The sequence below is a fragment of the Falco peregrinus genome, chromosome 5, assembly GCF_023634155.1.
Source record: "Falco peregrinus isolate bFalPer1 chromosome 5, bFalPer1.pri, whole genome shotgun sequence".
Classification (NCBI taxonomy): Eukaryota; Metazoa; Chordata; class Aves; order Falconiformes; family Falconidae; genus Falco; species Falco peregrinus.
Window position 1 is genome coordinate 114,305,373 of NC_073725.1, and position 26,162 is coordinate 114,331,534.

Here is a 26,162-nt window from a genome sequence, read left to right on the forward strand (position 1 = left end):
AGATACAGAAATTCACTTTCCCTTCCCTTGTCGCTTGGGATTTCTGGAGCAGCACTTTGTGCACTGCACACTCGCAGCTCGCTCAGCATGAGCTGTGCTTTGCTAAACCCTTCACAGCACCGGTCTGTCTTACCCCACTCCAGCACCTTGTAAAGACGACTTTCTTCCCGAGGCCTGTTTTTTCCTTCGTTTCCTCTTCGCTACCTTAAATGAAAATCCCTCAGCATTATCCCAGCTCCCTGCACCCACCCCGCACTCAGTTTTTAAACACTGGTACAGATCATCACCTTCCTCATCCCACCACAGCTCTGCAGCAGCTTTCACCGCCAGTCCGCAGAGCCCCACACGGCCCACCTCTTTAATTGCGTTAATTAATTGCAAGGGAATGTAACTCCCTGGCAGCAGCTCCCCAGGAGGGGTGGGAGCGTCAGCTCAGCGTGCGAGGGCTCAGGCATGGCTGGCATGACCAGCCTGTTCCCAGCAGAAGAGGAGTGTGGACGGTCAGCACTGCAGGACCGTGCTCCTGCACCCCGCCAGCCCCGTGTGCCCCGGGACCCCCAGCCCCCTGCAACAGCAAACACAGCCCCTGGGCAGTGAAGGGGGAGCCCCGTGGCAGTGCCAAAACCAGCGATGGCAGATCTGCACGGCTCCCTCCGCTGATTTTGTTACACTGGCCCAACTAGCCCTGCAGGAATTTGGTTTTAAATTGTTACAAGCAGCCTGTGAACAACTTCTCGCTGGCAGAATCGGAAGCAGAGGGGTCCGTAACCCCTTAGCAAGAGCAAACAGGGAAAAACATAAAGGCCAAAGGGCATGATTTCACTCAGGGGTGTTTTCTTATGGTCCTTGTGTATAAGATAACACAGATTTTTGCAAGAGAAGCCTGGCTGCAGCTTGGCTACCCTGTAGGATTCCTGAATCCCGCCTGGATGTCACGGTGCAGCCTGCAAGCCGTGATTGCAGCCCGGCAGCTGGGAGCGAGAGGCCAGCAGAGGCTGCAGCCACCGCTCCGGCTGCCGCTTGCACTTTCCCATCCGGAGTAACGCGACGGGCACCGCCAGCACGACTTGTCACCATACGGGCGAGGTGAGCCCGAAGCGCCGCCACCTCGGCCACGCGTCCCCCGCATCCCCCCGTGCAACTTTCTGCTCCTCGTGTTTGTGTTTCCAGACACGGTGGTATTTTAGGATCGGCTGGTTTAAAGGAACAACTCCAGTCCCACGCCCGCTGCCGCTGCATCTCCCTCCGGGTGCCTGGCAGGGAGGGCGGCTCGGCGAGGTTTGCACCAGCGGCTCCCGGCAGGGCCGCACGTCCCTCCCGTTACATAACGGCCGCTCCGGTGCGGTGCCGGCTCCGGTCGGGGCGTCCGCGATCGGGGCCGTGCCCGGGGCGTCTCGCACGCCCGGCGCCGTGAGCCGTGTGCCGCCGGCACCGACCCCCAGCGTGAACCGCGTCCCTCGGTCCTCCCGACCCCGCTCACCCCGCGGCCGCCCCGGCCCTCGCTGCCGGGTCCCTATCCCCCGGGCAGCGCCCGCTCTTCTCCCGTCCCCCGAGACACCGCACCCCTTGCGGGGGGCGCGCTGACCCAGCCCGGCCCGGCCCTCGGCCGCACCGCTGCCCCCCCCCCCCCCGGCGCCCGCGGGTGCTGCCGAGCTGCCGCCCCCCGGGGGACACCGCCAGCCGCGACCTGCCCCGGGGCCTCTGTCACCCCCCAAGCCCCGCTCCAGCTCCCCCGCCGCGCCCCGCTCTCCCGCGGGCTGCGCGCCCCTCGCACGCCCCGCCCGCCCCCCGCACCCGAGCGGCCGCTGCCGCCCGTGCGCCCCCCGCACCCAGCCTGCACCGCCCGCCCGCCGCACCCAGCGCGCCCTGAGCCCCCCGCCCCGCCCCCGCTGCCCCCCGCACCCCTGCCCCGCCCCCGCTGCCACCGCCCCCCGCGCGCTGACCTGGGCCCGGGCGCGCTGCCCGGGAGCTGTCCGCCGCCGCCCGGTGCTGAAGGCGGCGCGGCGGCGGCGGCGGCGGCGGGCGGCGGCGGGGCCCCGGCGGCGGCGGCGGCGGGCGGCAGCTGCCCGTCATCGCCGCCGCCCTCCAGGCTGGCCTCGTTGCCCATGGCGGGCCGGGCGGGACCGCTCCCTCAGCGCAGCGCCGCCTCCGCCGCCATCAGCCCCGCGCCGCCATCGCCGCCTGCCCCCCGCCGCCCCGCGCATGCGCTGCCCCGCGCCCGCCCGCCCGCTCGCGCCGCGGGCACCCGCGCCGCCCGGCCAATCGCCGCCCGCCGCCCCGCCCTCTCTTCCCCCGCCCCCCCACCCCCGCCGGCACGTGCCCGCCGCCCCGCGGGCCTACGCCGGGGCAGCCAATGGCGGCGCGAGGCGACGGCGGGCGCGCGGGGGCGCCCCGCCCCACCGACCTCCCCGGCCAATCGGCGCTCTGCGGTGCCCGCGCCCGCCAGGCGGCGCCCCGCGAGCTCACACAACGACAGCCAATAAACATCCTGTCTGTCGTGAGGTCACACCCCGGCGGCCAACGAGCACTCACTCCCACATGAGGTTACATCCCGGCAGCCAATGAGCACCCACTCGCCCATGAGGTCACAGGCTGCTGCGGGATGTCACATATTCCCGACCAATGAGCCTGCCCCTCCCCTGTGTAGTCACGTGCCGCTCCGGGATGTCACACCCTGCCGGACAACGAGGTCTCTGCTTCCCCGAGAGGTCACAGGCTGCCAGGCAGTGAGCAACCCCCTCCCCCATGAGGTCACGGGCTGCCCCAGGACATCGCACCCTGCCAGCCAATGAGTGCCCCACGCCTCTGTGAGGTCATGGACTGCCTTGGGATGTTACACCCTGCCACCAGCCAATGGTGGTCCCAGGCAGCCCTGGGGTGTCACAGTGCTGGCCAGAGAGCACCCTGCTGCGCCATGACATCACGGGTTGCCCTAGGAGGTCACGCACAGCTGGGCGATGCGCAGGCAGCTCCCTGTGAGGCCACTCACCCCAGGCAGCGGGTGAGCATGCTGGCTCCGGTGTGAGGTCACGGGCTGCCTGGGGAGGTGACAGGTGTCAGCCAAACACCGCCCACTGCCCTGCCAGGTCACACCGTGCTGGGCCAGTGACCAGTGTGGCTCTCCCATGATGTCACAGGGCCCAACCAGTGGGCTCACACGCTCTCCCTAAGGTGCAGGCTCAGCCAGTGAGCACCCAGCTTCCCCAGGGAGGTCACAGGGAGCGCAGCCAACCCGCACCCCCCTTCTTCCCCATTAGGTCACACAGCGCTCAGCCATCGGGCCTGCCCTCTCCGTGTGAGGTCACAAGCTGCCCAAGGAGGTCAGCAAGCGCAGCTGCCGTGGGAGGGTGCCCAGCACGCACCAGGATGGCACAGTTACACCTCTTCCAGATCTAGCCCATAGTTAACGAGGAGATAGTAATTAAGGCTGCGGTAACGGGAACAGCTCCCGCAGGGGGGGGCAGGCTGCAGCCCCCAGGGGCCCCGCAGCCCCTGCCCGGCCCTGCCGCCACCCCATGGGCTCCCACTACCGGGAGCAGGCTGGGGAGCACAGGAGGGACCCCCTGGCCCTGGGGACCCCCGTGGGGTCGCAATGCTGCGTGCCCCAAGCTCCAGCCCTGCAGCAGCACGCACACACCAAAGCCTCAAAAACACGTGAAACCGGGCCGGGCCTGGCCTCGGGTGCCACAGAGCTGGAAACAGGCTCCAGCCTGCCCCGGGGGGCAGCACCTCTGCCCCCAGGAAGGGGGAGCGAGGCCAGAGCCCACAGCTGGCCACCCCACGGCATGAAGCATGACATGGGGCAGCAGCTTCCAAGGAGCAGAAACCATCAACAAGCAGGAGCGAGGGTCTGCGCCTGGGGCAGGGGCGGTAACACAGAGCAGAACCTGCTCAGAAACAGCCCCCACAGCAGGAGAAAGCAGAAGAGTGCGGGGTGAGGGGGGGTGGGGGGGAAGGGGAGCAGGACTGACAAGGTGGCTGGAACAGGAAAAAAAAAAGAAAGTTCTATTTTAGGATTTTAGGGGGTTTTGTTGGTTTTTTTTTCCTGGGGTGTGTGTGCATCCCCAGCCACAGGAAACTCAAACCACCCACCCACAGCCCAGCAGAGGGTGGGCAGCCACCAGCCAGCCGCAGCCCCCACCCCGGCAGTGCCCAGCCCTGCCCCAGCTTAAACCTGCCCTGCAGCCAAAGCCTTGGCAAGCAGCTCAGGTGGAAAACGCTGCCCAGGCACGCAGCAGGCACAGCCAGTGCCAAGCGACACCAAAATGAAGGTCCTTTGCTCACTGCAGCCAGAGCAGGGGGACTTTTTGGCCCAGGGTGAGTTTCTTTTCAAATAGAAATCAGATTAAAGCAACAGGGAGCAACAGGTGCAGCAGCCAGGTGAGAGATGCCAGCTCGGTTCCCGCAGGCACTGCTGGCTGGGCTGGGAGGGCCATGGCCAGGGGCTGAGCTCTGCAGGCAGGCTGGAGCTGAGCAGCGGACAGACTGGCTTGATCAGGTACAAATCATGGAATCATTTAGGTTGGAAAAGACCTTTGAGATCACCAAGGCCAGCCATTAACCCAGCAGTGCCCAGCCCACCACTAAACCACGTTCCTCAGCACCACATCTCTGTGTCTTTTAAACACCTCCAGGGACGGTGACTCCACCGACCTCCCCGGGCAGCCTGTTCCCATCTTGACCACCCTTTCCATGAAGAAATTTTTCCTAATATCCAATCTAAACCTCCCCTGGTGCAACTTGAGGCTGTTTCCTCTTGTCCTGTCACTTGTCACCTGGGAGAAGAGAGTGACCCGCACACACACTGTCCCCTGGCTCTGCAGGTCCCCAAAGCCCTGCTCAGTCCCCTACTGCAGGCTGGACCAGCTCTACCCTTACAGACAGGCACACCACCAGCTCTCCAGAACAACACAGATGCCCACCTCCCTCATGAGCCACACCCCCAGATCTTCACCGCTGCATTCTTAAGAGGCTCTCCCGGAACTTGCTTCAGGCCACAGAGATCTAGAGCAAGCCTGTCACTTTTTTTTTTTTTTTAAACACACACACGGAGTATACCTACCTTGAGGTGACAGGGACACTATGCAAGAGGGTCCGTAAAAGGCTCAATCCATTCTCTTCTCCTTCATTAACTCTGCTTAAGTTCCCCCTCCTTCCTCCGCCCCCCCCCAAGCTTGTTCCCCAGTCCCTGAACCCTCCTCTCCTGCTCCTCCACCGTGATGTTCTGCAGCGATGCAGGAAAGACACAGCTCATGCTCCACTGGCATTTGCTACCTTCGCCGCCCTGGAGTTTGGCATCACCTTCATCATGGCTTCACCCCACTGCAGCCCTGTGGTGCTTAGAAAGGGCCTGTGCCCCAAGAGCTGGCAGCAAGGGCTCAGACGGGTCAGACACATCCATCGCCCCACGCTCAGCACTCCACCCTGAGCTGCAACAGGGAGGAAAACACTCAGAAGCCAGTCACATTAACAAGTGTGCACAACAATATTTTATTCCCCAAAGACATGTTTTTAGCCAGTCCAGGTACCGAGGCTTGCAGCCTGAAGTGGCTGGAAATAGGAAACTGAGTGCTACAGCAAAGCACCTCACCAAGTCTGTTCCTTACAGTCTGAACAGTTGTGGGGCCAGAGGGGACCTCCTGATGTCTCCAAGTTGAAGAACCCCAGACAGGTTCAGCCCCATCAGCCTCCCCCTCCCCTGAAGGGAGCCATTCTTCAGCACTTCAGGCCATTCCAAACCCTCCAGTCACTAAGCAGACCAGTTAAAACACAGCAAAAATCCCTACAATCTCATTTTAAAAACCCAGAAATTCATAAACAAGTTTCACTCCAACACTTGCCAAGAACAGAGAGGACATCAGCACACCGATCTCCCCATTTCCAAAGCAGGGCAGGGGGTCACCCCCAACACCCTCCTCCCCAGATCAACAATTTTGGTGCCAAGTCTGCAAAAATGAAGTGGACTGCATGGCCCAGACCAGGGCAAGGCAGGACATCTGCCAGGCTTGCCTGGGGGTCTCCCCAGCCCAAGCACGCCTGCAGCAGAGGGGAGGCTTCAATTTGACTGTGAATACACAGCCACACCGCAGCAACACTGGCCAGCGCTGCTCTGCCCTCTGCACACTTCTTGCTCCGGGAAGCTCTTGGAACTGTTTACACCAGGCACAGAGCTGGTCCAGGTTTCTTCTCCCGGTTCTTGCTCCAGACTGACGTCCCAGACAGTCTTCCCACACATCTAGCTTGCAGCTGCATCCAAGAAGTGCACTTCCACTTTATGTCAGAGCACCCAACAGCAGCAACAACTGTAGAGCTCCAAGCAGGCCAAAAGATGAGAAAACCCCTGTTTATTCTCTCTGAAAATAGGAGGAAGGAGGAGTAAATGAGGAGGGTCAGTCAGTCCAAGCTTGGTCTCCTGTCAGCTTGCTGCCAAGCCAGGATTCTCCACAGGGCAACATCTCGCCCAGAACGTGGCATCTATGCTTTGCAAATAATAGACCCCTGCACAGCAGCGGTTGCGCATTGCTTCGTGCCAGGGTCTGGGCAAGCGTGCCCTGCCCTGTGGCCACCCTGCCCTGCTACCCCCCATGAAGGCAGGGGCGCTCAGTGCAGGAAACTGTCCAGTCTGGCTTGACTGCTGCTGGAGGAGGATGCAGAGGGAACTGCAGACACCAGCCTGGAGACCTTCTTCTTGCTCCTCACTGCTAACGGACGGATTTCTGCCAGGTTTGTCTGGAAATAAAACTGTCAAGGGAAGTACAGACCAATGCCCTGGGTACACAAGTGATCCAATACCTGCCGCACACTAGCCTGAACTAGACCTGGGACCCCGCCATACACCTGTACCCAAAGAAAAACTCCCTGCAGGACAGGCGGGACTTTGCCCCCTGCTCACAGCAGTTCAGGCATGCTCCTGTCTCACGACTCAAGGAATGCTTCCCACTTCTGTGCTACCACCCTGCACACAAAACAGCATTTAAGCATATCTATTAGATCTTCAGGTCCTACCCAGCATATCAGAGTTGGGGAAAGGCACAGCAGCCAGTCTGCAGCCTCCCAGGGCACAGCAACACCAAAGGAAGCGCAGCCCCCCCACCCGCTGCATGAGCTCAGCCCAGCCGCTCCTCACCTCCTGCAGGGCTGCCTACCAGGACAGACACGGCACAGCAGCAGCATCCCGCAGGAATGAAGGCTTCAGCTGCATGGGCTGGCCAGCACAAGTCCAGGAAGAGGCTGTGCCACGTTGCTGCTCAGAGATCCCAAGGGCACAGGCAGCCCCTGCACATTGTACAGATTTCTAGTCAATACGCTCCTCTGAATAAGCCGTCTCCAATAATGCTCTCAGAAGTTCAGGTTCTTGATGGCTTTGCTAAGCTCAGACTTACTCAGTCAGCTAGAGATAAATCTGATGGTTCCTTGAGGGTCCTAGCTCATTTTTTGTTGACTGGGGGGGCAGGACTGCCCAGGATGGCTGAGACTGAAGAGGAGGAACAGAGGTGAGGTCCCCCACGGCATTACTACTGCCATGTGAGCTGCAGTAAAAGGATACAGGCTGTATGAACTTTGTTCTGCCTCCCAAGCCATCATATCCGATCCTCACCTAGGAGGGAGAAAGAAATGAGTCTGCAGCAGCAGCAGCACAGGGCCTTGGCTACCTCTCTTCATGTTGGTTATGGGGAAGGGGGAGCCTTGCAGGCCACAGCTTCTGGGGAGGGGTTACAAGCACCTGCAAACACTCAGCACTTGTGCTAAGCCATCACCTTTGGAAAAAGACAGACCCAAGGTTATTAATAAAGTTTGGGTGTCTTGGGCACTTTCTGAATTAAGGTGAGCCTTCCAAGCCACAGCAAGGCTTAGGGTTTTGTCACCGGGACAGAGGAATAGAAGAAAAACACCCAAAGCTCCAAGGAGGTGCAGGAATGTGACATGGAGGGCCATTTAGTCTGCTGCCAGGAAGGGAATGAGCATCTGTCATCCCTGGAGCTCTGCAGGACTGGAAAGTAGCCAGGTTGTGCTCCAAGATTTATTTTCAACACACTGTTATGTGGCAAGGTAAAAGCCTTGTTTGCTTCCTCCTGTAGGGTCACTTCAGGACAGAGGTGTGCAGTGCCAGCCCTTGACATGCTCACCAACTGGACAGTCATACTTACAGTGCCCATGTTCTTGTGGGAACCCAGCAAGCTACCCAAAGATGGCTTCTTTGAGGGAACAGAGTTCCTGATGAATGCTGGCAAGAGTCCTTTAAAAGTATCATCCTCCAGATCATCCTCCCAGTTCTGTCCCACAAAATAATGAGAAAAGCCCTTTAACCAGCATGATCTCCCGAAATTAGTCCACACACAGGGAGCACTAATAATGCAGACAGCTATTTAGGGTAATGGTTACTGCTGCACCACATGTCAGGCCAAAGAACAGAAGCTTTAGACTTCCCGTGTGGCTCATGTGGAACAGCACCTGGGAGGCAGGACACTGCACCCAGCGAGGCGGGGAGAACAGCCCCCTTCGCTGACCCCACAGCCCTTGTGGTCAGCCCCACACTGCATTTGCCAAGCACATCTGAGGCAGGATAATCAGCAAGAAGCATGTGGATCCCCACCCTCCCTCTCCTGCCCAATTCCAAGAGGCCTGAGGCAGCAATACAGCGTTTCAGGAGACTGACAAGCAAAGCACTTTGAAGCATGCACTGTGGTTCTACAGATGGGCCGGTCTACAGTCACAGCGTCTCCTACATGGAGAAAACGGGTCCTTTACTCCAAGCCTATTAACAGGAGGGTCAAAGAGGCAATACAGAAAAATCAAGATTAGCCCTTTTACCTCCACTGTTTTCTTCAGAACTTTCTTCGCCAGGTTTACCACAGGAGGCCTGTAAGAAGCCCAAGGAGCAAGTCAGCAGAGATTTATTCTTCAAGTGGCACTGGCAAGGACATACAAGGCCAAGCAAATGACGACAAAGCTTGCCGCACGACATCAGACAGCTGGAGAGCTATCTGATCTCACACAGCAACTTCCAAAGCAGCAAGACTTTGATCTCCTTTAGAAGCAGAAAGAGGAGGGAAAACTCACGGCTTTTTATCCAGCTTCTGCCTTTTTGCAGGGTTGAAGAGAGATCTGCAGGGCTGGTGTTCAGGGGTGTCCACATCAAAAGTAGCATCTAGATCGATCTCATCGCTGTTGGCTGGGCAATGGAGCTTCGGCTGTTGCAGTTCCACGGGAGCGGGGCTGCAAGGCCATGTAAAGCATCAGCCACCAGGACACCAGTGCCTGCCACCCAGCAGACAGGAGGAAGACAGAGCTGCATGCTACACTACTTGAGTTGAAAGACAGCAGCAGGACCAGGATCAGAGCCTCGTCCTGCTTACAAGTCAAAGAAAGGACAAGGTGAGTCCCAGAATTTATAGTCAGTGTCCCAAACTCCTGTTCACCCTTAAATGGACTGTGCTATAACAGCAGCACCGAGAGCCCAGGGAAACACACTGGCGTACTGCTGCTCTGTGTACACAACGCAGCTTACTGTACTGGGATAATAGCACAGGCTCCTCATAAGAAACAGCCTAAAACAAAAATGTAAGAGATGCCATTTTTCAGGCAAAGTTCCTCTGCCTGGGTAAGATCTCCAGTCCCTGCACACCAGGGCACGCTCACTGGAAGGCCAACTCTGCGGCAACCAGAAGAGCAGCTTTAGGGATATTTCACTGGCAGGACATAGCAACAAAGAGTTCATCAAAACCTAGCCCATTCTTCCACCCCGTCCTGACCCAAACCCTCCAAAACGCACACTTTTTCCAGTTAAATGAAACACCACCTTGTCAGCAACAAGAAAAAACACCAAAATAGGGGTCAACTTGCAAAACGTCCCTGCCAGAGTAGCACGTCTCTGCTTCCCCAGCTAACTAAACTGTCAAACCTTTGGACCTGCCATCTCCCATCCTTGGCCTGTACCCAAGGATGCACTTCACTAACCTTTCAAAGACTAGTCGACTGAGTGTCTCTCTGGTTACGGATGGGACCTTCAGAGTATCCTGCAGGATGTCTATCTTCTTCTTCAAACTCTGGAGGGAAAAGGAAAAGCAGACAGTGAGAAAAGGAAAGATTCAGTAGCAGATACTTTGCCCTTTTTCCGTAATTCTGCATCAGGTGGAGCAAATGAGAGGTAAGGTGGGCTGGGTAACCTAGTCACTGAGCAAAAGCCAGCATAACACCTGGCTTTGCAGCTGCAGGCCATGGCCAGCTGCCAGTTACTGCAGACTGAGGAATGATATTCTCACCAAGATCTCCTTGTCTGCATTCTTCAGATCCTTCTGGGTGCTTTTTAACTCGTCTTTTGTCTTGTCCAACTCTGAAAATGTTTTCTGCAACTGTAGAATAACCCCCCCCCAAAACAGAAGATTGCTGGTTACAACACGTAGGTAAGGGAGACTGCAGATCCCCTGTGAGAGCAGCGTGCTCTGCAGCACATGCTGCTTCCCCTGTTTATGGGCTCAACTTTCCTGTGGCAGTCTGATCAACCTCTCCCGTATCAGAGCAGCAGAATGCCTACCCATTTCTTCAAGCTGCCTGCAGAGGGATCTCCAGGGCTGCTTGCCCAACACAAACCTTCTTACAGCATTTCCCGAGCATTTTCGCCTGATGGCGACAGCTCTTCCCTGCTCTAACGCTTGGTGGCCGCATTCTGAATTACTGCAGAGTAATTCGGACACACCAGAGCATGGGAATTACAAACCACAGGCTGGAGGATGGTTGTGCATCAGCAATACTGGCACATGGACAAGGCTGATTAAGCCTGATTCAACAGGGAAGCATGCCAGGAGCAGGGGTTGAGAAGTGGACTGCTACCACATCAGAGACTTTTGTGGGCTCAGGAGCCCGGGCCAGCCCACAGTGTGTCGGTACAGTCAGCTCTCATCAGCCAAGCCCAGAGCCAAGTGCACTGACTCGCACCCTCCTGACCCAAGCTGGTGACTGCAGCTTGGCACTGACTCAGCCAGGAGCAGCCCGATTCCAGCAGCAGCACTTCACATAGGGGGTTAACTTCCTGAGGGAGCAACACAGCAGAACCTCCTTCTCCATTTGAGAGGACCACAACAGGTATGTATGTCCCAGTAACAAAAATAGGCCAGATCCACCAATCCACCCGCAGTCTCTCACTTTGTGAGCTTAGATGTGGGGATGCCCCAGGGAGCACCTGTGCCTTGGAGAGCAAGGCTACACACACACGCTTTTCATGGGAACTTGCTACCAGAACTGACAGAAATCAACTCCTGACCTCAGCCAACAGACCCCAGCCAGGCCTGGAGCAGGGGGAGCATAGCAAGAGAGACATGCCAGCAGCTCCCAGCCCTGTGCCAGGCCAGGACCAGCCTAGGCAGGCTCTGTGCAGAGCCACCTGTGTGTCCTCACCACACTTTGGGAACTTCTGCCTGGGCACAGCATCATGTGGGAGCCCTGGCCCAGTTCAGTTGGCTGAAGGCACATGGCTGGGTGCGACTGTGGCCATGCCAAGCTAAGGCTAAGCCCTGCTCAACTGCTACTGGCTCCAAGCCCCTTCCCAACTTTCCTAGGGGCCAGATTCTGCAGCAGGAGAGGCTGTCACCAAGTGCTCAGCAGCGTGGCAGGATGAAGTGCTGCTTTCAGAACCCAGTGGAAGCAGCATAGCACCTGCGTGCTGCTGCCTTCCACTCCAGGCTCCCTGCCAAACTCTGGCTGGCTCTGCACATGCTGCCCCACCAGTGTCCCCAGACAATGCACTCCTGACAACAGCCCAGGAGCTGCTCACTCACTGCAGCATCACACCCTGACCTAGAAACCCCAGCCTGACACTTCCACACAACCTGCACCACTCAGGTAGTGAAGGAGATCACCACAGAAGGCTTGGTCCACAGTTATTGACAGGGATCTACAGACCAGACATCACCCTGGCACAACTCACACTCCCCCTTAACCTTGTTATTGACAGAAAACAGCTCCTTCTTCAGCTTCTCTGTCATCTCACTAGAGATCTTCCGAGCCTCCTTCAAGTTTTCATATTCCCTGCAAAGAGATGAAAGAGTCATGCTGTTTATGAGGGGATTGAGCTAGAACTTCTCAGAGACAAGCCAAGACCCTTAATTTGAAGCTCTGCAACTGCAGAGCCACCAGAGAAAACCCAGGAGACACAACGCCCGTTAGGGAGCAGAGCTGAGTGCACCAACACTGACCAACAGCGCGTCAAACATACCGCTACACCGCAGGGGAGAAAAAAGGCTGCATGGGATACCATGCTGGAGACCAGGGCCTGCACAGATGTCACCAGCAAAATGGAAACCAAGTCCAGAGACATTTCAGTTGCCAGTGGAAGAGACAGACAGACAACAGAGCAGCCTGCATGCTGGCAGCAAATGGGGGACTTTGCTTTAAGTGACTTTTCAGAGATTTCACATTATTGGCCACGCACATTCATTCCCAATTACACCACAGGGACACTTGCCTCATTACAGCTTTGTATCAAAGCTGCAATTATTCAGCTGCCATCAGACCAGACCCAAAAAATCTGTGGTTTTGCCCAGCAGGACCAGATGGATTTCCAGGTAGGGGAGGGCAGCACGGCAGATTTGCCTTGCCAGAGAGCACTTGAGGCCACAGCTGCACAGTGCAATGCAGCAGAGGGTGCGACCCAGAGCCCCTCATCCACCCATTTCCCCTCAGGTGCGAGAGGGGAACGGAGGGAATAATAGTCATCACCTCATAAGTGCACTGACAACTCTGGAGACAGTTCCCATGGTGACATGCATGTCACTACAGTGACAACAGGAACAGTTCAGTGTGACAGGCTCCAATCTAGGTCCCCAGGATCCGTCAGTCAAAACTCAGTGGAGGCCCAAATAGGTGGCGAGAGCCCTGCAGAACCTGTGTGTCCACCAGTATTTGCAGAAGATTCTCCCTGGGCCCACCCAGGGCAGCACAGGCCAGCTGTGTCAAGCCTGCAGCACCTACTTTTTCAGTGAGACACAGTAGATTGCAAGCTGTTCCACGGCTGCTTGCCCGACTCCCATCTCTCTGATCATCTCCTCCACTTCAGGGCGCTGGCTCTGAAGCAACAGCTCAATCCTGCACAAAAAAACCAAAAGTACCCTCTGCTCATGAGTCACAAACAGAGCTGAGAAAGAGACCGGAGCCCTGCTTCCCCCCCAAGGAGCCAGTGCAGCCCAAGCTCCTGCTGTGGGCACTCCAGATGTCACGGGGGAAAGAGACAACTGCCCCACCACAAGCAGAACTTTTTGCTAGGGACAGCAGCACTATACGGACACACTAGAGAAGGGGCAGCGGTACACACGTACTGCACAAAGGGTTGAGGCCCCAGCTCTTGGGCCCTACAGCCCTGTGGCTGACTGCACTCCTGGGCTGGGGTTCTGCCCCAGCACCCTCCAGTAACAGGACTGGCATGCACCATGCTCAGAGCACTAGAGGTAAGGCCAGTCTGCACAGTACCATGCCTTGTTGCTGTCTGGCGAGAGCACCCACCTGGAAGCACAGCAGGGGCAAGAGTACAGACAGGCAACGGCAGGCCTGCTAATGCAGCAGTTTCCAGCCTTATGGGGTAAGATGACCCAGCATGTGGAGGTGGATGCTCCAGCAGGCACAGCAGGACCCCCGCCCCAAGGAGGGGAGAGGCTGCATGCCCAGCTTACAAAGCCCAGGGAAAGCCTCGGATCTCACCGCTCCATGGTTCTCAGCTTGTTTCGCAGACGGCGGGCCTCTTCCTTTGAACTTCTGTTATCCTCCTGCTGCTGCTCCAGGAATTTCATCTGCTTCTGCAGAGAAGCAAGCGCACACAGACTGTTAGGAAGGCTCCAGGGATTGTTAGTGAAACATCCTGGCTTATGCGCACTGCGGGCAGCTGGGAGCATACACTGGTTCTTAATGCTATCACCACCTCAGCAGCCCAGGATTATGGAGAGTTTAGCTCCCTCCCTGCTGCACCCCTAGGTCTGCTCCTTGCAAGCGCAGCAGGGTCTCAGGGCTAACGGCACAACAAGTCTGGCACTGAAACTGCATCGTAGCCTCCTTTCTGCTGGGAGTGTTTGTGGGGCTGCGCAATATCCCCTGCACAGCGACAATTTGTTTTTCAAAAGCAAAGGAGACCACAGCAAGCAAACCTTGCTATTGCTTTCTCCTCCCTGCACAGCTGATCCCTTTGCTTCAGCCTCCCAGCTCTCCTTGCCATGAGCTGCTTAAAGCGTAAATAGGAATGCAGAGTGGGTCTCTTCTGGGAGACCTCAGCCAGACCGAACACCCACTCAGGCACTTCTCTCACCTGCCTGGAGAGGCTGCAAACCTATCGCAGCCATCACCTTTCCAGGCTTTCCAGTAGCAGGCAGCAGTAACAGAGAGCTGGAAAAAGCACAGCTCTGCAGTGTGGCAGGGGATAGGGGAAAGCTAGCCTGAATTAAGCATTGTTCCAACACACCTGCATTGTCTAGGTTTGTGTGTGCCTGGGCACCTCACACAGCGCCCTCAAAAAGCTCTAGGCCTGGTTTCAGCATGATGCTGACTCCAGGGAGAGTCCTGGCAAAAACCATCGCCTTGTAAAGCTCCCTTCCACACAGAAGTTAAGGATTTTATCTGCTTCCTGCCACAGAAACCAAACAGCTGTGAAACTGCTGCAACTTTGCAGAGGGACAGTGTTGCAGGCTCACATGTTACTCTTAAGCAGAGCCCATCTTCGGCTGTTCCTAACCAGAGCTTTCTCCACTTCAGATCCCCAAAGCGGTGTTCTGTGCCAGGTTGGAGCAGAGTCCCCAGCCTCAGCCAGCCTGAAATGGCAGCAGACTCTCACGCGAAGGTTCAGCCACAGCTGACAGTGCTAGCAGAAGACAGGAACGGCTCGCAGCCTGTGGGCTTGACCTGCGTCACAGTTAGTTAAGCCTGTATTTCCACTGCAGAAGTTTAGTGCTTTAGTATTTAATGATGCAGTATAAGACAGTGCTTGGCATTCAGCTGGGAAACCCTGTACACCACAGAAGAGATACCTCCAGGACCCTAATCCTCCAGCCCTACCCAGCTTTCATTAAAAGGACTTAAGCATACACAGAGAGTTTTGCAACAGGCAAGATAAACACAGAGCCTCCTCCTGAGCTGCCAAGGCAGGAAAGCCAAGCACAGAGATGTCAAGTTGAGCAGCAAGAACTAGCTTCCACTGTCACAACTGTTTCTGCAGAAGTAAGCAGCATCATTAAGTATCCTGCTACTGGTATACCCAGGATCATCTCTGACATGGCCCAGACCCTGGCTGCCTTTACACCCAGGCAGATTAGATATAATCCCACAGTCAAAAACAAAAAAAGTTGTGCTGGCTCACAGCAAGGCCTGTCTGGCATTAATTCCGTACTGTATCCGTCCTTCTGCCCTGTGACAGCACCACATTGCTAGGGCCAGGCAGACCTCCCAGACTGGTTCCTCCCAGCTGCATACAGGTGGCACAGAACAAGACAACCCCGTGACCCATCTGCAAGCTCTCCCTGGGCCACTTGGCCTTGCAGGTCAAGGAACATGGTGCAGTTTAGGCTATTGGGTCAGACCCATACTCCAAGGGGTGGAGATCTTGGGAAGGGCAGTTGACCCTACCCTGCCTTTCAGCCTGCAGGTCACAACCCCACCTTCTTGTGACAGGCACATCACCTTCACACAGCAGAGACTGTCCAGCCCAGCACCAAGGTGAAGTCGCTACACTCACTACAAGACATCCCAACAAAGGGGCTCCTACCATTACTCTCTTCCATTTGCTGTTTACGCAGAGTACATGACTAGACACTGAGTCACTGCATGCTGAAACACAACAGGAATATTTGATCCCTGGACTTCACACATTACTAACCTAACTGAAGGAAAGCCCTGGCAACAGAACAGAGGCAGGAGAGTTAGCTGGATCAAATCCCACTCAGCTGCAACTCCCCCTCCATGTATTTCAGTTTGATTTCTCCTCCAATCAAACTAAGAAGCTAATTTTCCTTGAATCCCGCCTGGCCTAAATCCATTTCAGAAGAACATTCTACCACAGGGAGCCAGTGTTTCAGCAATGGGGCACTGGGGCCGGTTCCCTCACTCTGTTCATGCTGCTACCTTTATGATCAGCACTGCCACTTCATTAGCAAGGCTCAGCCAGCATCTCCCAGGCTGGGCTGGCATCTCTCCCACACCATGGCCACCTCTGCTTTGAGCACATCGCCACTTTATGCAAACCCCAGGCTTGGCTTTTAGGCCTCTGAACCACCCCTGGGTGGAGAGCACTCAGGACCCCAAGACCAGCAACACTACTTGCTTTGGATTAATAAAATCAAAATGAAAGCCCAGTTCCGCTGCCCTCCTGTCATTCAGGGATCAAGGAGACACGTGTCTTGAGGCACTAGATCCAAAAATCCCACCAGCACAATCTCTTTATTAGCAGGGCCTGCAGAGATCTCCAAAAAAACCTAACATGACTGTGCAATGGTTAGTGCTGAAGTCCTGCCGGGGACAGGAAAGGTACCTTGAGAGAGGAGCACAGCATTTCTGTCTCTCCCAGCACCTTCTGGAGCGACTCTATTGTGGCATTGCGTATATCCAGAGTCTCCCTCAGCCCATTCACAACAGCCTGGCATTCCCGCTTTTCTTTCTCTGGAAAAGAAAAAGAGAAAAAGGTCACAGCCCAGTAACCCAGACTGCAGCTGCCCCACAGCAGCAGGAGCACAACAGAGACTGCTTGCAGTCTCAGGCTCCAGGCTGCTAGGAGCTGGCCATTCCAGTAGAGAGCCATTTCCCTAAGTGCTGCCTGCACCAGGGTCTGTACTGAGCAATTGCTTCTCCCAGTGTCAGCAGGCTTCAAGATTTTCCTTACTAAAGATAAAAGTTCCCTTTAAATAGCTTTCCAGTGCCAGCCCTGCTAGCATTAAGCTGATACATCTTAACTCTTGCGTGCTCTCAAAGCCAGGCTTACACAAGGAAAACATTTCTTTTGAGTTACACCAAGCTGTCACAGAGCTAAAGAGCAGAGCCCTGAGCCCACCCTCTCCACATGGAGCTTTACGTGCCACAAAGCCCTTTAAGGGCCATTGGGCAGCTCTGTACAGCAGTCCACCATGTTGCCGCACCCACCCTACCACGGCAACTACGTCAAAGGGCAAGAAGCAGTAAAGCAGAGCTCTGCTCAGCACTGGGTACTTCACAGGACATGCAACAGCTTAAGTAGATTCCCCGGAGTGCCTACTTTCTGCAAAAAGTCACAAAACCTTTGAGTCCTACTGCCCCTCCCCAGGCAGGCAATCTAGGGAAAAAGCACATGCCTCTGACCACGAGAGAGAGAAGGTGGTGGAAAACAAAACTGTATTTCAATTTGTTTCATCAAGACAAGGAAAGAATAGCTCACAAAGCAACCACCGTCAGTAGCTGACAGACCTAAGCAGGGAACAGCCAGCATCACCGGAAAGCTCAAAGCAGTTGGGCAATGAGAGAAAGCAACAACTCCTCTGTCTAACCCTGCCCAAAGTAGGGTGGAGTCTTCAGCTCTTCGTCTTCTGTCTTTGCTAACATCATCCGCGGCTCCAGCCTGGCAAGAGTGGAGAGCCAGTCACTGCCTCTCCAAAAAGCTGCTTCTCCTTGCAAGCAACCCAGTTTCAAATTGTGCCACCACATCCCATGGAAGCATGACCTGCAGTGCAACTTCACTGCTTGATCAGACAGCAAGAGAGCCACGTGGGACTGGGGAAGGAGAGAGGAACATATCCCAGCAGCACGCAGGTGGCTAGGGAAACACTTCTTTCTTAGCAAAGCATTTTTTCTCCATTGATCTGAAAACCCTTCCTCACCAGAGATAGCACAGCCTGGAGACACTCCCCTGCATTTGCAGGGACTCCACATCCACCAAAAGAGCTAGGGCTTCCCCCTCCTCCGTTCCCAGCTGCCCAGAGGCAGATGGCAGGAGTCAAACCTCCCCATGCTGCAGGAATGAGTTTTCAGCTCATTCAGAGTGCCTCCCACAGTGCCTGCTGGGTCTGCTTGGAGCTCAGCACCTCTAGAGCCATTTGCAAGCTGATCAGAAACTGGCAATTACGCAGCTCCTCTACAGCACACAGCACAGAGCACATCTTTAAGTGAAGAATTTATACACAAGAACCACCAGAGAGCAGAGTGCCCACAGCAAAAGAGGCAGGAGGTGGGAAGGAGCTTCTTATTTCCAATATGAAAAGAGAATGGGACAGGGAATGTCGAATCCAACCTCTACTCACCAGAAGCCGAGATTATGAGCAGGCCTTCGAGCAGTTTTTCTTGGATAACATTCTAGCAAGAATCCCAGCCACCTTCCCCAGAAGATCTGGCTCTCTACCAAGCCACTAAACTCAACCAAGCTGGCAAGAGAACAGGCCTCAGAATAGAGACGTGCAGACCATCCAGTTCTGCTCTCAGGCTAAGGACTGAATCCTCAATCTACTGGCTATTCATGTCTGTCTCGTGCACGCAAGGAAGGCAGAGGAAAGACAACTCTCAGGGCGTGGGTGAGCCCCCAGCATTCTTTAAAGATTTTTTTTTTTTCCTCCTTCTGCTAGTGTGTCTTTGGATTTCTGTCACTCAGACTGACATTTTCCTTTTGCTGCTCATGACTCATGTTCTGATGACAGGCTGCCTACAGACGATGCTTAAAACCCATCGACAAGTCTCCAGGGCTTTTGCTTTTCCTGCCTCCCTCAAACATCCTCTAAAATTAAAGATGGGAAAATGGAAGTGCACACACTGAACTCTGTCTGCTCTTCGCACCACACATGTGGCACTGCAACAGCCAAACAAATCCAAAGCCTTCCCACTGCTGCTTTGGGCATCACTTTTACCCCCTCAGCTGTTACAGAGAACAAGCCTTTGCCATATGCAGCTGTGAGTTTCCCAGTGAGCAAACCAAGGGTTCTGCTATCAGCAAGCCTGCTCCAGATATAGCTGTGCTACAATTCTTGTGATTAGGAAGAGGGGCAAAAAAAATTGCATATATGCCTCTAAACTCGCAGCGAGCTCCCCAGTGATGGCAGAGATGGACCAGGCCGCGGACTCTGGCTGTCATCCAAGCTTTGTACAGCTCTCACCTCAGAAAAAGCTCTGAAGTAGCTGCTCCACCTAAACAGTGTGCGGCCTGCACCATGCCCTCAGCTTCAGAGAGGGGTGGGCTCTGCACACAGGGGCTCCTCAGGGCTGGGCAAGCCACTTAGCACAGGCAGATCCCTCGTGGGCAGCTGGAACTCACCTTTCATGGAGAGCTGAGCCTTCACCTTGTCCAGTTCATTCTGAAACACAACACAGAAAATCCAATTAGAAAATGCCCTGCAGAGGAGCTTTCACCACCAGAACTTAATAGGACCCAAGAGGTTTCTCAGCAGGACATTTGCACGAGCCAGGTGCTAAGAAGGGGGCACGGTAACAGCAGTCCCCAAGCTACAAGCAAGTACCATCGCAGGGAACGCAAAGAGCACCTCCAACTGGCATTCTTTAGGAGGAGAAGAGAAGATCGCAGTTTCATCTTAGCCTTGTCAACCTTGTGTTTCTCACACTGTCAGTCATCTTGTTTTAGCTGAATAATTTTGGAAGGCTCTCAGGGAAACACAGGAAATCAGACGGGAACAATTTTTATAATGTTTTACCTAAACAAGGCAATAAGGCAGGGATGCTGCCAGACTAACTGGATTGAGAGTTGCGTTGAACTGAAGTGAACTTTAATTGGGTGCAGGTGGGAGACAGGATGGCATGCCCAAAATACCTGAAAAGGTAAGCAAGCATACAATCAAAAGCCACCAGCAGCATTCTGACAGCCACTGAAGTCACTGCAGTTCAGGATGCTGATACGAGCTAACAGCTCAGTCAAATGGCCATAAACAGATCACCGATAAACCAGTCCATACCATACCAAACTGAGGGTGCATAATGACTCCTGGGTGCCACAAGGGCCCGAGGAACATCAAATGTTTCGAAGGCCTTCATTAAGGATCAGAAAGAAGATCAAAAAGAGGCAGCAAATGCCCCATAGTTTAAATTATAGATAATGAAGTGATATGACTTATGAGCACTGGCAAATAGCCAAAGGAAATGTAGAGAGGCTCCAAAGAGAGTCTATCTATATATATTTTATTCTTTTTTAACACAGCAAGACAGAGAAATATATATCGGAAAGAGTCAACAGAAGATGACTTAAAAAGCTGTGTTACAGAACTGCAGAGGAAAGCACATAACAAGTCAGGCAGGAACTGCAGTGGAATAAAACCACAATAAAATGCCAGCACAGTACTGAAGCAGAGCACACAAATCTGTGCAACTCGGAATGCTACATGCAAATCTGAGCTGAGAATAGCACTACCAGTGACCACGGATCTGACAGGACCAGAGCAAAGCTCCGCTAGTAACAATAAAGGCAGGAAAGAGAATATGGGATGTAAAGCTTGGTAAGCAAAAGGGACTAAACGCAAAGCTTGGCAGAGCTGACTTGCATTTGGCCCCAAGGGCACAACAGCTGGAGGGTTGACATGGAATTAACTCTGCTGCAGGAACTGTTCTGGAGTAGCTTCCTCAGAGTCCTATTCAGGAACGATTAATGAGCTCACAAGATGTACTAATTAGCATGATAGCAAAGAAATCCCGGGCTACTGTGGGCAGCTATGTAACATTACCTCATTCACCAGCTTAATCTGAAATCCCTCATCCTCCACCACAGCTCCTAAAGGCTGCTCCCAATTTTCAGTCTACTGATAGAAGCTCTGCTCTTGCTGCCAGCCTGACTTACAAGACCACGTTTTTCCAAGATCAAATGAGTATATCCTGACAACAAACAGACAGCTGTCCTCCCAGGTTTCTACCCTCCCCAGCAGGTTTACAGGCAGGAATCATCCTCCTCCTGCCTCTTCACCGAGCTGAGCAAGCCAAAGCCTCCTAGTTTCCTTTGGAAGCAGGGCTCTCTGCCCCCCATACATCACAAGCAACTGGAAGCGTCACATTCCAGGCAGCCTCACCAAGGTGTTACATCCCAAAACTCAAACTTTTCCTGGTCTGGGAACAGCTACACAGAGACTGTCCCGATCACCGAGGACCATCTTTAAGAGCAATACAGGATAAACCCAGGCTCATAACCCAGAAACACTTGGACATGTCACAGCATTCAGCCTGCGGTCTGCAGCTACTCCAGAGAACCAAGTTCCTTCCAGTATTGCAGTAAAACTGATGCCCGGCGGTGGGAAGCAAAGCAGCCCCAGCACTCCTTTGACCGTAAACATTTCAGAGCAGAAGCAAGAGTGAGGAATAGCACCAAAGACAACTGTTATCCAAAAGTTAATTTGGATAATTCTGCAACAGAAAGAGGTTTCAGATTACGAGGGAGCTCTTCTGACCGCTTACAACTCAGTGCATAAGACTGGTTCTCAGAAGAGCATCCCAACCTTGTCTCTGCAAGACAAGTGGACCACAGCTACACACCGTGCTTTCTAGCACATTGAAGCACACTCCCTTGCTCCAGTACCACCTTTTCATGGCAAAAGGCCAAATGCTGATTTCAGGACATCCGCAGGCTGCACAGATACATCACCAGTTGATTACAAAGCCAAGCACCACTCTACACCCAGGCTCTCAGAGACAGGCAACAAACCCTGCATTTGGGGGCTTTTTCAGGTGAAACCACTTCAGGCAGAGTATGCCAGCAGTTCTTTTCTCAGCCTCTAAAGCATTTAGGGATGGCCCTCCATGAGTTTGCTTTGCTGAACTGCTGCCCAGGCCAGAATCAGGTACCCCACCACAGACAGGACTCCAGTCTAGAGGGACATTAAATCCCACTCATGATGGTCAACCATCTTCTTAAGGTGCCCATGTCCTCCAGAAGGCATGGGCAGCACACAAGGAACTGGTGACAAACCAGCATCAGCCCAGCAGCAACCTGGATCAGTGCATGTGGCAGTAAATACCTGTACAAACCAACCATGCCAATCTACCCAGAAAATAACTTGGTTCTTTCCCACTAGGCAATGAATTCAGCACTCTCGTTAGCAAAGCTGCTCACTCAGCGCTAGGTGTTGCTCAGACAGCCACACAACAAACTTTGTAGGAGCATGATGAATTACCATCAAGCTTGTTGTGCAGGAACAAGCAAGCAGTTCTTCAGCACAGCCTGCCTGGAGTGAAAGGCTGGGGCAACCCATCTCAGATCCTGGGGTGGGGGTGAGGGAATAGAAAGCTTTTCCAGGGCACTTTTCTCCAGTCAACCCATTTCTGAGTCACTCATCTATTTACACTTGTGAGAACAGATCTGAATATGTACTAAAGGCAATGTTTATCTGCTCCAAGCCATTGCTTTGCTTCTACGGCACACAGCCTCAAGTGCCCAGAGATGCTTTTTCATTTCCTCAGCACACATACTTCGGCCTTCAGTTTCTTTATCAGTGGTCTTCAAGAATTACAGTACTGCTGACATTATAGTCTGGCTTTATTTTAAAAACATATGATACACATATAGCATTGTCATGGCAACTGCTAATTATGGTAATTGCTGCACATGCTGATTCTAAACACAAGAGGGTACAAGCGTCCCATTATACCAAGGTCAAACATTACTTTTTTTTTTTTGGAAAGAGGTAACTCCCAAGACAGAAGGAGCCATACTTCCTCCACACTAAACAAAGGAGAACATGGAACAGCCACTCTGCCAGCATCCCTTCTCACCCCCAGTTCTCCACACCTAAGGGTGGCACTTGGAGATCATCACCCAGCACCCCAGCGCCAGCCAGGATCCCCCGTCAGCAACCCAGCCTCATCACTGTTGGTGCAGCTTCAGGCAGTCCCTTGCCTAATATCCCTTGGGGAACCATGACTTCGCACCACCTTGCCCCATTTCCTTACAGTCTGGGCAAACAAACCTACCTGCACAGAAGTGAGGAGGTGGCACTTCCCCTAAAATCCCCTTCTTTCCAGAGGGGCTAGCAGGGCTCACACACAGCTGCGGCCCAGACACCAGCAGCAAATCGCTGTGTTTGGGATTTTTCCTTCTCCTACCTTTTGGCAAAAGTCTGTAACCTCATCCTCAGGGCTTCAAGACCCAAGGGAGAAGCAGCAGTTGGATTTTTATTTGATGCTGCTTCAGGAGGTTTCCAGGTAAGGTGAGAACCAAAAGGAAGAGCAGTGAAGTAGAGGCGGCTTCTCAACCCACCACCCGAGATCTGGTCAGGGGGAACTCTAAACCACCGCGTGGAAACTTCCTTACAAAAGAGCAGACTAGATAAGGGCCAAGAGGGAGAACAGAGAGAGGCAAGAGACACTTACGTGCTTCAGGTCTGAAAGATGAGCACAGCACAGCGAGCACCAGCTCAAGGAAGCAGCTGTTAGCAGAGGACTGGGCAGCCCAGGCCACACTTCCAAGATGCTGAAGCATCACACCATGGAAGAACCACCAGTCAAATTACCTGCAAGGTCTCTGCATCCAGTGCTGTCTGCTCCTCCAGGGCAACATCAAAATACAGCTTATTGATGATGTGTCTTTTGCTGACCTAAACACAGGAGACAGAAGAGGTTGATGGGCACAGATATGGAAATACAACAGATACATGGAAGACAGATGCCAGGCCGTGAAAGGCAAGTCAGATCAGTGCTTGATGTCATTAGTGACGATGCTCTGCTTTGGCTCATCAGCACAGCAGCAGACCCCCCACTCAGTTTTGGAAGCGCGACTCTAGCCAGGCTCCTGAGCCAGAGCAGAAAGATTCAGGCATTTCTGAATCAAGCGCAGTCTGTTCTCTGGCAGCTAAGGCCCAAGCAGCTGACGCTGAGCTAACATGATGCCAAATCCTAAGACAGAAGTACGTGCTGCTTTCTGCAGGCAGAAGGTGCTGTAATTGAATTTGATAGCTCTCCACACCTCCCCCATGCAGTTACAGCTTTGTGTTTTAAGTATTATATACAGTCATGACACCAGCTAATTGCATGGTTACTGCTACATAAGATGTTATTTCGCGATAACTCCATGGTAACCCAGAGATGTAAGAGGCAGTGAAGAACAGAGGGAATCAACAAGTCAGAGAAGGAACAAGGGCCAAGACCCTGAGAGGAAGAAAGAAGCACAAACACAGAACAAGCCCAATCTGCAGCTGGGTAAAAACCTACATTTGAGTGTGAGGCAACATCTCCTGCAGCCACTACACACCAAGACCCAGCGGCAGCATCAAGGCTGGTGATACATGGGACTTCAAAGAACTTCAGCTCCCGATTAAGCCACTGGACCCCCAAGCCTTGGCTTCCTGTCTCAGAAGCAGAACACATCCATCCTTCCTTCCCTCCCCAGCCTTTGCTTTTCTCAACAAAGGGCCGAGGGCTTCAAAGCAAGGACTCAATTATGTGACCACGTACAGCAGAATGGGCTGTTTACCTGACAGCAAGCAGCAGAGTACTTTAGAAACAAGTTATGTCCCAACTAACCCATTGCAGCCTTTTCTATCATTATGCCAATACTTACTCAGCCTAAAAAAAAAGCCATGAAAACCCAGAACACAGAGAGCAGCAGGGCATTGTCGGACCACCCCTCTGATCAGAAGGGTGGCTGAAAGCAATTCACCCTCTAAGCCTTTGGGGAGAGCCTCAAGTGACAGAAAGATCTCCCTGCTTCATACCATGAGCCTTTCCCTCGTATCACCACAGACCTAGGCCACAGATCCTCAGTGCCATTTCCAAAGCATCATGCTACAGAAGGGCAGAAATAGAGAGGTGTACGTAGGTGACGGTTTTACCTGGATTCTGCACTGTGGGCAAGTCCGGCTCGGTGCTGTGTCAAACCACTGGATGAGACTAAGAAAGGAAAGGAAAATGTACAGTAAATCTTTAAAATCCAGGAGTACTACTCCCAGGGACCACCCCCCAACTCACCAGAGGACAGCAGGATGTGACTCCTTCTTACAAACTAAAAACAGAAATGCAAACATTTAGTCCAGAGGTGCAGTTAATGGGAACGCTGTGTTCCAGCATGTGCGCTCTACCTTCCTCTCTGAGACAATTCCCAGCTGAATTTAGCATGTGAGCTCATCTTTACCAGGGCAGAGTTTTTACAGAGCTCAGATCTCCCTGGGAGAGAGCCTTTGAACAACTGTAGCTTCTCAGGAGTGAACAGAACCACAGCAGAGGACTCAGCACAAGAGCCGCTATATCAGGATAACAACAGCTGAGAGATCCCCAGTTTGGTCAGCTTCAAAGGGCGCCACTAACACTGAACACGCATCCGTGGAGCACGGGAGACCAGGCCAGTCTCTGCTCCGAGATGACGAATGCAAGCCTGTCGGGCTCCCCGGGAGAGCTACTAACACATTCTGCAACCAAGCCATCACGTCACACTTCAAACAGTTTATTTTTGGAGCAGGGTAACAATCTGGAGCTGGCAGATAACCTTTGGAAGTTCTCCCTCCTCTGCTGGCTGTTAGAGCAGAGTCAGCCCAAGCTGCTGGTTAAGAGGTGACCGACACACCTGCGAGCTGTGGTCCCTGTCCAAGTTAGTTGGCCACAAAAGCAAATGCCCGCTCCCTCCCCACATGCAGAATTTATTTCCTGAGAAGAATCGTTTCCTTCCAACACAAACACTTGCAAAGCGGTTCCAGCAAAAGCATGAAATTGCCTGGGAGGCTTCAGCCGCAATCTCACACTGCTCCCTCCAGATAAACACCCTGTGTGGGAGCGATCTGCTGGCACCGGCCCTCCCGGAGAAAGGAGGCCACCGGCAGAGCAGCGACAACGCAGCCGAGGCTCCCGCAGCAGCTTCGCGGGTACCTCCGACGCCCCGCTGAGCGGAACTGCCGCCGCTACGACTGCCAAGGTGGGCAGGGCCCCCGCCGGCCGCAGGGAGACCGAGCCGGGCGGGGGCGGAGGCAGCGGGCGCGCAGCGAGCAGCCAAAGACCCTCAGGGGGCGCCGCCACAGCGGGGTCTCCGCGGAACGGGCCGCTCACCAGGCGCAGTGGAAGGTGTGCCCGCACGGCACGGCCGCCACGTCCCGCTCATTGTCGAAGAAGTCGGAGCAGATGGTGCACAGGGCCCGGATAGGCATGGCGGGGCCTCGGCGCCGGTAGCGGACCAGCCGCGCGGCGCTGGCCGATTCAAAGCCAGCCGCGCGCCCGCTGCTTCCGGCGCGGCCCGGAAGTGACCTCACGGGGCTAGCGCGGCCCCGCTC

At 54.2% G+C, this 26,162-nt stretch overlaps 2 protein-coding genes across 5 annotated transcripts in view; both read right to left on the bottom strand.

Moving 5' to 3' along the window:
- BSN (bassoon presynaptic cytomatrix protein) overlaps positions 1-2,183 on the bottom strand; it is a 96,520-nt gene extending 94,337 nt beyond the window's left edge. For all 3 annotated transcript variants that reach the window (XM_055806586.1, XM_055806585.1, XM_055806584.1), the window contains exon 1: positions 1,944-2,183. In XM_055806586.1, the coding sequence (XP_055662561.1) occupies positions 1,944-2,107 (164 nt within the window). In that variant the 5' untranslated portion in view covers positions 2,108-2,183. The remainder of the gene's footprint in view (positions 1-1,943) is intronic.
- A 3,283-nt stretch (positions 2,184-5,466) lies between these two features.
- Positions 5,467-26,140, bottom strand: TRAIP (TRAF interacting protein). Of its 2 annotated transcripts, XM_055806418.1 has the most exons (16): positions 25,942-26,113; positions 24,874-24,907; positions 24,738-24,795; positions 23,421-23,504; positions 19,235-19,274; positions 16,499-16,626; positions 13,690-13,784; positions 12,967-13,080; positions 11,937-12,024; positions 10,263-10,352; positions 9,958-10,046; positions 9,061-9,216; positions 8,812-8,860; positions 8,148-8,273; positions 7,547-7,597; positions 5,467-6,729 (listed from the first exon to the last, which is right to left on the bottom strand). In XM_055806418.1, the coding sequence occupies exons 1-16, from the start codon at positions 25,991-25,993 to the stop codon at positions 6,601-6,603; spliced, it is 1,383 nt and encodes a 460-aa protein (XP_055662393.1). In that variant the 5' UTR covers positions 25,994-26,113; the 3' UTR covers positions 5,467-6,600. The 2 variants fall into 2 exon arrangements, with proteins under 2 accessions (XP_055662393.1, XP_055662392.1); XM_055806417.1 differs by lacking the exon at positions 24,874-24,907 and having other exon boundaries at positions 25,942-26,140.
- Positions 26,141-26,162: the final 22 nt, after the last annotated feature.

Bases quoted from the DNA above. Each gene is read 5' to 3' on its own strand.
- TRAIP (XM_055806417.1), bottom strand. From the start codon at position 26,039: ATGCCTATCCGGGCCCTGTGCACCATCTGCTCCGACTTCTTCGACAAT. The intron at 13,785-16,498 runs GTACCTTTCCTG...GCTTCTCTGCAG, and splicing joins TGCTGTGCTCCTCTCTCAAG to AAGCAGATGAAATTCCTGGA. The intron at 10,047-10,262 runs GTGAGAATATCA...TTTTCCCTCCAG, and splicing joins ATGCAGACAAGGAGATCTTG to AGTTTGAAGAAGAAGATAGA.